This window comes from Apis dorsata, unplaced genomic scaffold (assembly GCF_000469605.1).
Source record: "Apis dorsata unplaced genomic scaffold, Apis dorsata 1.3 scaffold_111, whole genome shotgun sequence".
NCBI classification, from domain to species: domain Eukaryota; kingdom Metazoa; phylum Arthropoda; class Insecta; order Hymenoptera; family Apidae; genus Apis; species Apis dorsata.
This window is the reverse complement of record NW_006263406.1, coordinates 455364-465580: the sequence shown is the minus strand read 5'-3', so window position 1 is coordinate 465580 and position 10217 is coordinate 455364. Positions and strand designations below refer to the sequence as shown.

General features: G+C 33.3%; 2 protein-coding genes across 3 annotated transcripts; both read left to right on the top strand.

Annotated features, from left to right (window-relative positions):
* The first annotated feature begins 3077 nt into the window (after positions 1-3077).
* Positions 3078-5933, top strand: LOC102677471 (maspardin-like). Of its 2 annotated transcripts, none has more exons than XM_006612373.2 (8): positions 3078-3349; positions 3523-3683; positions 4055-4189; positions 4278-4383; positions 4466-4586; positions 4792-4900; positions 4980-5228; positions 5320-5933. In XM_006612373.2, the coding sequence occupies exons 2-8, from the start codon at positions 3585-3587 to the stop codon at positions 5377-5379; spliced, it is 879 nt and encodes a 292-aa protein (XP_006612436.1). In that variant the 5' UTR covers positions 3078-3349; positions 3523-3584; the 3' UTR covers positions 5380-5933. The 2 variants fall into 2 exon arrangements, with proteins under 2 accessions (XP_006612436.1, XP_006612437.1); XM_006612374.2 differs by having other exon boundaries at positions 3079-3379.
* Positions 5934-7006: 1073 nt separating this feature from the next.
* On the top strand, positions 7007-10164 carry LOC102677696 (major facilitator superfamily domain-containing protein 12-like). Its single transcript, XM_006612375.2, has 7 exons — positions 7007-7539; positions 7965-8300; positions 8427-8709; positions 8803-8917; positions 9082-9450; positions 9525-9778; positions 9871-10164. The coding sequence occupies exons 2-7, from the start codon at positions 8096-8098 to the stop codon at positions 9989-9991; spliced, it is 1347 nt and encodes a 448-aa protein (XP_006612438.1). The 5' UTR covers positions 7007-7539; positions 7965-8095; the 3' UTR covers positions 9992-10164.
* The last annotated feature ends 53 nt before the right edge of the window (positions 10165-10217 follow it).

Here is a 10217-nt window from a genome sequence, read left to right as displayed (position 1 = left end):
GAGAGAGAGAGAGAGAGAGAGAGAGAGAGAGAGAAAGAGGGGGAGAAGGACCTCTCTGGGACTGCTCTCCCTGTTTCCAGATAATTAGAGATCGACGGCTGTCGAAGACTGGCCGAAGACGCCACCTGGTCCTTTCCATGCTAATTCCTTCGCGTTCCCCTTTCCATTTTTAACCGAACTCCTTCGGGCGTCCGGGCGCTAATCCTTCATCCGTTGAACGAGATTTGTCGTAGTCCACGGGAAACTGGAACAAGTTTGAGCGAGACAAAATTCGAAAACACCGCGATTGTAAAGCGATTAATCTATCCTGTTGAGAAGGAGATCCGATAATAATAGGAAATTTCCAAGAAATAAACGTTATTAATATAATAAGTTGGCGTTTCCAATTGAACGGGTGAAAGGAGTTCCAGAGGCGTTTGTCAATCGTGGAAGAGTCTCCTCACCGCGAGAAAGACTTTGAATGACGCCATTATAATCGGTTGCATTTGTAGTAAACCGCGACACGAACGCTTAATATCGTTAAACCATTCTTTTACGAGGCATGCGCGATTAAGAAAGGCAAATATTAATCCGTGCGCGTATCCGGGCGTGTAACGTAAGAGAGAAGAAGGCCGGGCAAAAGGGAGGCGGAGGCGGTTGCTCGGAGGACGGAGAAAGATTACCCCAAAACGAGACAACCGTGAGTAGATCGCTTTTAGGATCATTAATTATCCTAGGAAGCGCGAGAACGAGCAGGATACCCGTGCACCGCGGCCAGGAGGAAGCGGAGTTAGGGACGAAAGGGATGCCGAGGATGACGACGAGGGAACGGAGCGGGGAGCGGGAACGAGACGGCGAATGTCGCCACTGCAAACCGAAATTACCGTCAAAGATTAATGATCGTGGGCTTTATTACAGGTATTTATAGCCGTGTTCTAAAATCCAAAGCGCGGTTAACCTTTCGGTAATAAGAGCGATACCGACGATCCATTCGAATTTTACAAAAAAAATTCGTCGCTCTTTGGTAAGTTGTCTCCTATTCCGTATGTTAATATGATCGTTCTCAAATGTCTATATTGTTATTATTAGTCTTTCTTGATTAAAATGTTCTATCTCTCGATATTTTTGTTAGGAAAAATATATTAGGCCTGATTGTAAAGTTAAAAGATATGTATAGAATGCTAGGACACATTTTATTATAACGAAAGAGGTTCGAAATATCGTTCGATACTTTCCGCATAGATTCTCTAGAAGAGGTTATTAATTCTTCGCTTTAGAAATTTTTTAAAATAAAGAAAAAGACGTCAGAGCGATAAAGCGAACGAGAATATTTCGTCAATTTCTTAACTGATATCGATACACCTCGCATTAATTAAGTTTCGGCAGTTGCGATTGCTTTTACGCGAGGCGAAAAGAAGTCTAATAAAGAAGGGAAGAAAAAAAAAGGGAAGGGAAGAGAGACAACGCGTATACGTACATGCGTATAGGGAACATTCGTTCCTTAAATAAATCGCTTCGAGTGACGGATTGGGGAAGAAGATTAACGAGCGTCGGTGTGTCGTTCGATTCGATACGTCGAATTAACGCGGGACAGCAACGAAGTTCTCTCGGTATCGGTTATTAATGACTCGAGCCTCTGCCAATGTAAACCTTGCCGAGCGTTTTGCATTCGTGACTGAGAAAAGCTTAGATTAATCGCGACTGATAAATGCTCGCGATACCTGGCGATGGATCGTATTATAAGTGCATGAATTGTGGTTAATTATCCCCGATCGTTTAACAAGCATAAACGTTGTTGGAAGCATTACTCTCTTTCTACACTGCATTTCGTATTATTAATGTTCATCGCCAAAATGTTTCTTTCTTGATCGATTATTAAAATAAGAATAAGATATTATCACTTTTATCCATAATTATAAAAATAAAAATACCAAAACTGTGATAATGATTAGGTAGAAAATGAGATAGGAAATGAAATATTGATCAAAAATTGTTAATCTTATTATTGGTAGATCGAAAGAAAGATATTTGACGTTCATCGAACACCTATAAGTATGCTTATACATAGATATGCAACCAGCTATGCCACACCCCTACACGATTCGGTGGTTGCGATCCTCCTTCGCTGGTTGTACAAATATTTACTATGATTATCCGCGCAAATCAACAATACACAAATACTTAACGTGGAATTACGATGGAAAGATGGTTAGCAGCATTGTATCTTCGATAACATTTTTTTATTTATTCAGACATAATTACGGTTTACGGTAAAATTTCATTGATAAAATTTTTGTTTTATTTTTGAATATGTAGATTATGACAAATAATGCTTGAAAAAACTAATAAAAAGTTATTTAAAAATACAAAATAACACGATATAAAATAACAATTTATAAGAATTTACAACCAATTATTAACGGATGATAATAACTACGTACAAAAATAAATATTTTTGTCACTTCAGTTTCACTACTGCTGCCATCTGGTAGAATATATTCATATTCATTAAGTGATTGTGGTTATTTTAAATTAAAAAATAATATAAAAAAACTTGCTATATCGTATATAATGTAATAAACAATCGTTTATATCATATGTTTATATAAATATTGTCACAAGTGAACGAGATAGTATTATCATCTAATGAAATTTTTTTATTACAAACTCTGGAAATCTTTTATCGTTTCATTATCATTATCAATGTTATCAATTTATTTAATTTGGAACCCCTTGTTTCTTTAAGATAATAGGATAATTAAATAAATAAAAAGATTCAATAATAAAATTTAATATTGAAAAAAATTAGTAAATTATAGACATTGAAATACCATCTAGCGGTGAACTAATAGAACTATTCGATAGAAAAAAAAAAAATAAAAAAATATGAATTTCTTAATTATTGAGTTAAAATTTTTAACTTTTAATAAACTTACATTAAAATACTTACATTTTAGAATATAATTTCATATAAATTTTATCTGAATATATTTTCAAATTTCAATGGCACATAGAAAATGATACGATATTAACCATAATATGGTAAAATGAACTATGACTATACCAACATGATATAATAACGTATACGTATACGATGCATATGCGCATGCGCATTGATACTTTCGGTAGTGACAATATAACGAATCTTATGCAAAGAATGAGAGAGACAAAAGACGACGATGCTCGGAAGGGGGTGTAAACTTAACAGAACTGTTGGGATATTCTCACAAACAAGTGCTATTAAAGTAATTTGACCTTTGAAATTACTGGATAACTCGGTTATTTTCCTATAATAACCTTTACGTATTCAGGATGTCTACTAGGAGTAACAATATAAAAAGAACCGTCCGACACGTAACCTGCTCTTGAGGTAATTTAATCTAATATTGAATATACAACTGTAAGCATTACGTATTTCTATTCGTTACTTAAATTTTAAATAAATCTTAATTTATATTTTAATCATTTAAAAATAATCTCCCATATATAATTTTAAATAATCGTGAATAATTTTATTCTTTTTTTTCTTTGTCTTTTTTATAGATATTGGTATTTCGAAGATAAGCAACGATAAACATTAAATATAATCGACAGCAATAAAAAAAATGTCGTGTACGAGCGAGCTTTCTCGATCACAGGAATATCTCAGCTTTCGTAGTTCCGTCCCGCTTAGAAAAATCGTCGTTGATGCCGATGGTACTAAGGTAATTGTTAAGCTTAATTTTATATCGAATCTTTTGAAGATTTTGTTTAACAAGATTACGTTTAAAATTGATATCTGATGACCTCACGACTAGAACTATCGTAAACAAATCTTATATCTAAAGATATAATCGAATCCATGATCGAAAGTCAATAAGTATTGAATATTTTTTTGATGAATAACAATATTTATTTTATATTATATTGTGTTCGATTTCTGCTTTAAAATCGAAATATTGCTATCAATATTATCATTAATCACACAAACTAAACGAAACATGGATTTCTTTTATCTTTATTTGAAATATTTAACGGTAGTATTGAAACATGGAAACTGTTTTTATATCCGATAAGAATAATAATAATCTTTTAGGGATGGAAAGTATACGATTCTAGTCCAAAAACCATTAAATGTCCACTTATATGTCTTCCACCGGTTAGTGGGACAGCCGATATTTTTTTTAAACAAGTACTGGGCTTAGCAGCAAAAGGATATAGAATTATATCTGTAAGTTTTACAAACTTTTTTATAAACTTTGAGATACGTATAAATTTTGTGTAATGTAATAAATGATTGATGTAAAATAATATTTCAGGCTGAACCGCCCGTGTATTGGAACGTTAAAGAATGGTGTGATGGATTCAGAAAACTTTTGGATTACATGGAATTAGATAAGGTGCATCTTTTCGGCGCTTCATTAGGTTAGAACGTACGAACAAAATTTCATATCCGATATGACAAGAGATGTATCTTCGATATCTTAATTGAAATACTTATTTTTAGGTGGGTTTCTAGCGCAAAAATTCACCGAAGTGAATGCTCATTGTCCTAGAGTAGTATCGTTGGTTTTATGTAACTCGTTCACGGACACGTCGGTGTTTAGTTACAATGATTCCGCGACAATGTAAGTATATACCAATTATGTTATTTCTATTACTAGTAACGTATAATCATACGTTTTTTTTTTTTTAACTATAACTATAAAGTCAAACGAATTCGTCATATTTCATCGTTTGATTCTCGCTTGTTTCGAGATAAGTACAAGAAAACGCGATATGTTATCTCGAATATTTTTGCGTGTAACTATTCTTAATCAATTCAAATCGTAGCTTTTGGATTTTGCCATCATTGGTATTAAAAAAGATGTTAATGGGAAACTTTGTAACGGATAAGGTGGACGGAGAGATTGTTGAGGCGATTGATTTTATGGTAGAAAGAGTATGTATTTCGTGAATATTTTTTCTTTATCATTTATTATTCTTGAAAATAATTACATGAATATTACATCTGTTTCCAGTTGGAAAGTTTAACGCAACCGGAGTTAGCGTCTCGATTAACGATGAATTGTGTCAATTGTTACGTACAACCGCAAAAAATATGTCACTTACCTATCACCATTATAGATGTTTTTGACGAGTACGCATTATCGAATTCGGTGAGAGAAGAAGTGTATAAATGTTATCCAAATGCTAAATTGGCCCATTTAAAAAGTGGTGGGAATTTTCCATATTTAAGTCGAGCGGCAGAAGTAAATTTACATTTACAGGTAACTATGACTTATTACTTAAGTTAAACTTATGGTATCAACGCAATTGATGATACTTATATTATTAAGTGAAAGTAAAATATATTTACAGATACACTTAAGGCAGTTTGAAGGCACTGAATATGCTGCTTCTGAAAGAAAAAAATTATAATTAATATGGAATTGAAACAGAATGATTTATAATTATCATACCTATATGCATTTTACATGTAAATGATATTACATATGATTCTCTATTTATTCTCTAATCAGCAATCTATCTGATTTGCAATTGTCAGTAACGCATAAGTTAATAGGATACATGATTGTTATAACAATATTGAAACGATTTTAAATATATTCGCCATATCAAATATGCCTAAGTAATTTATGTATATAGATATTAGTATTGTAAAACATTTACGCTATTTTTATCATGATATTTGAACATACTTCTTATCGTGTATTTTCTTAGGCGAATATTTATTAATCATAAGTTTCTTTATTTCGAAAATGAATTCGAAATATAAAATAATTTTATATTGTTTTCAATCAAACAATAACATATTCGAAAATATAATAATTTTTATGAAAAAGAAAAAAAAAATTAAAAAAAAGTATTTGTTATAGATGAAAAAAAAATTCAATCACGTATACAACTAAATGTAAGTTAGTTAAGAAGAAACAAATTGAAAATATAAATTAAATTATATAAATTAAGGCATACATCGCGATTAAATAAATATATTTAATTCCCAATTGTATATCTAAACTCGTTCGAAATAAACATATAATTTTGTAAAAAATGGTAGAAATATTAAGAAGCAATCATGAAAGATATGAAATTGATACGTTTCATTCAATAAAATATTAACTGAATTAAGATAATTTGCTTTGAGATTGGTTTACTCTGCCGGTGAATGAACTCTGAAGACGATATAGTCTCCAAGACCGTCTAACAGAGAGACCGTACAAGAACTTGTTCGGTATCGATTTCTCAACATGCGCTCTCTCTCCCGTTTCTTTTAAACGAGATTGGATTACAGAGTCTCTCTTGTCTATCTATGGGACACCTTTACATTCACCTACATACGCATTAATTACACACTATACACCGAACGCAAAATTCTGAGCAACTTCCCAACTTTCGAACACGAAACCATTTTATACTTGTATATCAAAAATTTCTTATTATAATTATAATTATAAGAAGTTTGTCTCAAACGTTATTTATATACGGTCGTAGAAAATACTTTTTTCAGTTAAAATAAGTAATCAATAAATAAGTAATTTTTTATTTTGCACAATATTTTCAGATATTGCTCTTCTATATTTTATATATTTCTCAAGAATAATCTTTTTCATTGATTCTTATTAATTTAATATTAAGATATTAAGATATCATTTATTTGCAAAGTTTGTGGGTCGCATTTGAAGCTCTCTGCATTGCCAATTTTAATCTCGCGAATAAAGGATATTTATGATCGATAAGATTACGATTATCAAACAGCAGTATCAAATAATCGATAATCTTTGAAACCGTAAAGCGGGAAACAAGGCGCATTTGAAAGTTCAGTCGTTCGTGTGGTCACGTCGTGGATAGTCGACGCGTGTTTCGCTCACGGCCGCGAACGGAATGCGTACACCTGATGATTATCGATGATACATGGAAAATAAATTCCGTTTCGTATCCGTAACGATACGGAGCACGTGAATTTCTTGTAAACATCACTTTTGACGTACATCGTTCGTGACCGATCTCGAGATTCGCTCGAATACTTCTCGGCAAAGTGAATCGTGGTGCGAAGAGTTTCGTCCCACGTTCGACGCGGTTAAAAACGATCGATACCTCGATAGAAAAAGCGGAAGAGCGAATAATCGCGAAAAACAAATATACCCGGTACCCGATCTCATCCGGTAGGCGTGTGGAATTCGATACCACGGCATATAATCAAATCGTGAAACGTTTTGTGAATAGCACACTTTGCCAACGATTCCTGGACTGTAGATAACGTATCCTAGTTTCTTGTGGTCGATCGATCGGCTAACAAGCTTCCCGCGACGCGGATTTCTTCGACGTGAATAGCCTTAAGCGGAAATCGTATCCAGAAACTGATTCGCCGGGTGAAAGGAAGGACAATTGCGAGCCAATTTTCCTTAAAAATATTAGGATCTATACAGTGTGTCGGCAAGCTTGCTATTGGGACAGATGTGTGATTTTTCGAAATATTATTATTGATATTCGGTATTCACGAACGATTTGATCGGCGCTTCCGGTGTTATCGCGATCTATCGCAACTAAGTAAACGGATGAAAATACCAATAAATGAATGTAAGTTGACTCGACACGTAAAAAAACGTTTGTTCAAAAGAAGAATACTTGCTAAAATTTTGAAGTATTCGCAATATTTTCGAGATAAAGGTTTATATGATCGGATTTATATAACGGTCCTTTCACAAACAAAAAATATATTGTACTCGTAATTAATTGAAAGTTACACAACATGTTTACACGTGCTTCACGTGTCTTTGAACAATAATTAAGCGATGTTAATAATAATATTTTTATGATTACAATTAACGGCAAATTTATCGTATTATTTATTTCGTATTATTCGATAAAAATATGATAAAAATTTGTATTCTTTAATAATTTTTTTAATTCTAACAATGACTAATGCAATTAAAATTTTATATATGTATATGAAAATACTTTCTGGAAAATGTTTAAATAAATAAATATAATTTAATTTACAGAAAGAAACGCTAAAAAATGGACAATTCTTTGAATGATCGCAACGAATTCACTTGAAACGAGTGAGCGGATCGAAAAATTTTTTTTTTTCTCGAAAAGCGTTTCTCGAATCGTATCAAGATCGAAAATTTGAATGGAATCTTCGAAAATGGAAAGAAACGCGGAGGAGCAATCTCCTTTATTGGAGAGGAAAATAAGTACGTCGACGAAAATCGCCTATGCCTTGGGACATATTTTCAATGATCTCACTGCAGCCATGTGGTTCTCCTACACCTTGATTTATTTTCAAAGAGTGGTCTTGTTGGAGCCGATCGTTGCTGGTGGTCTTCTACTTTTGGGTAAAAAAAAAAAAAAACACGAAATCAAATTTTCTTAAATTAAAAAAATCGTCAAGGTCGAAAGATAAAATTGAAAAGAAAATTTGGCAAAATTTATCTATCGCTAAAGCATGTTTATTCTTTAAGGTCAAATCATCGACGCCTTCATGACTCCTGTCTTCGGTGTATTGGTCGATCGATACCTGAAGAAAAAGATTTGGCACATTATCGGATCTGTGATGGTCACGCTATCGTTCCCAGTGATCTTTGGTGGGTTTAATAAATCATCACACGTAAGTATCATGCTTCTTTACGTGGCCAGCATCGCCGTATTTCAAACTGGATGGGCAGCTGTGCAGATATCGCATTTGTCCATGATCCCTGCGTTAACGAATTCATTGCTGGCACGGGCAGACTTAACTGCGATAAGGTATGATTTTCCAAGGTTTTAATATTTATCGTTCTCTCCTTCCGATATTTATTATATTTTATCACCATTATAAAAAGATCTTGTGGAATACAGGTATTCCGCTCAAGTTGGATCAGCCGTTGCAGTATTCATCGTTACGTGGATAGTTCTGCCCACGGATGAGGAGGCAATGGGGCGATTAGTTGAAGAGGACAGTTATAAATTTAGAGTATGTAATTGAAATCTAACCGTTCGTCGTATAATATACATTGAACGGAGGGAAAAAAGGCGTTCCTCCTTAGCGATATTGCGTCGTAAAAAGGAAACATTTTTAAATACTTAAATTTTATTAAGAGAAATTCCTAAATGATTAATAAAAATTTCTCGTTGCAGAATATCGTTTTGACTTTAACGTCCATTGGTTTGATGGCTACCATATTGTTCCACGTGTTTTTAAAAGAAAATTTATTAGAGGATTTCGAATCGCATAAAGGAAATATCGAAGAAGCTAGAAGATTGTTCGATAGCTCACAAAGTAGTCGAACCTCTTTGGTCGGCACGACAATTTTACTTAGAGTGGCTATGCTGTACGTGGCGAGCAGACTTTTCATTACCTTGGCCACGGTTTATCTGCCATTATACATAGAAGAAACGGATATCGATGGAAAAGAAGCCCTCGCCACTGTCCCGTTGGCCTCCTACGTATCTTCCTTTGTTGCCGCTTTGTTACTAAAGTACATAAACAAATCATGCGGAACAAAGGTGTGTATGTTAAATAAAAGTGCATTTGATAGAAGTACGTCACGTATTATCGTGAATGGTTTATCGTTCCTCAGGTATGTTACTTTTTGGGCACGTTAATTGGTATAATTTCTGCTGCTGTTACGGAATATGGAGGGACCTCGAAGGCGATTTTATACATTGTGGCGATTTTAATCGGAAGTGCAAGCTCAATCACAATGGTCACAGCCTTGAGCGTGACGGCAGAAATAATTGGTCCGCGAACAGAGCGAAGCGCCATTGTTTATTCGATCGTAACATTTTTTGACAAAGTTGTTACGGGGCTCGTTGTCATCTTTATCGAGAAATTGTGAGGAAATTGATATTTCTTAAGAATATTCTTAAGTATTATTAAAAGATGGAAGATAAAAGTATTTTCTTTTTAATTTTTTTTTTTTTCAGGAGATGCACGCAACCAACGTACTGTCCAAATTACAATAGAGATACATTGACCCTTGTATGCGTTCTTTCCATGCTTCTCGGACTTGTCACACTATTTTCAGTTTCGCGATGTTTAAATTAAAAATAAGTACAAGAATTTTTCTATAACAAGAAAAAAAAAAGAAGAATCATTGAATGCTCCTTACATCCTCATATATATTTCATCTTTCTAACCAAGGATCACTTCATATTTTCGTATTTTTCCATTTTTACGTAAAGAATATACGAATAAAGTTTTACAATAAAATTATATATTAAATAGTTTCTAAAATTTTATTAAACAGTTGAAAATTAATTATTACGATTTT

What these genes read in the sequence shown, in the direction of transcription:
- LOC102677696 (XM_006612375.2), top strand. Translation starts at nt 8,096, where the DNA reads ATGGAATCTTCGAAAATGGAAAGAAACGCGGAGGAGCAATCTCCTTTA. An exon ending in ACAAATCATGCGGAACAAAG is followed by an intron (nt 9,451 to 9,524) that starts GTGTGTATGTTA and finishes ATCGTTCCTCAG; the next exon opens with GTATGTTACTTTTTGGGCAC. An exon ending in GTCATCTTTATCGAGAAATT is followed by an intron (nt 9,779 to 9,870) that starts GTGAGGAAATTG and finishes TTTTTTTTTCAG; the next exon opens with GAGATGCACGCAACCAACGT.
- LOC102677471 (XM_006612373.2), top strand. Translation starts at nt 3,585, where the DNA reads ATGTCGTGTACGAGCGAGCTTTCTCGATCACAGGAATATCTCAGCTTT. An exon ending in TTGATTTTATGGTAGAAAGA is followed by an intron (nt 4,901 to 4,979) that starts GTATGTATTTCG and finishes ATCTGTTTCCAG; the next exon opens with TTGGAAAGTTTAACGCAACC. An exon ending in AAGTAAATTTACATTTACAG is followed by an intron (nt 5,229 to 5,319) that starts GTAACTATGACT and finishes ATATATTTACAG; the next exon opens with ATACACTTAAGGCAGTTTGA.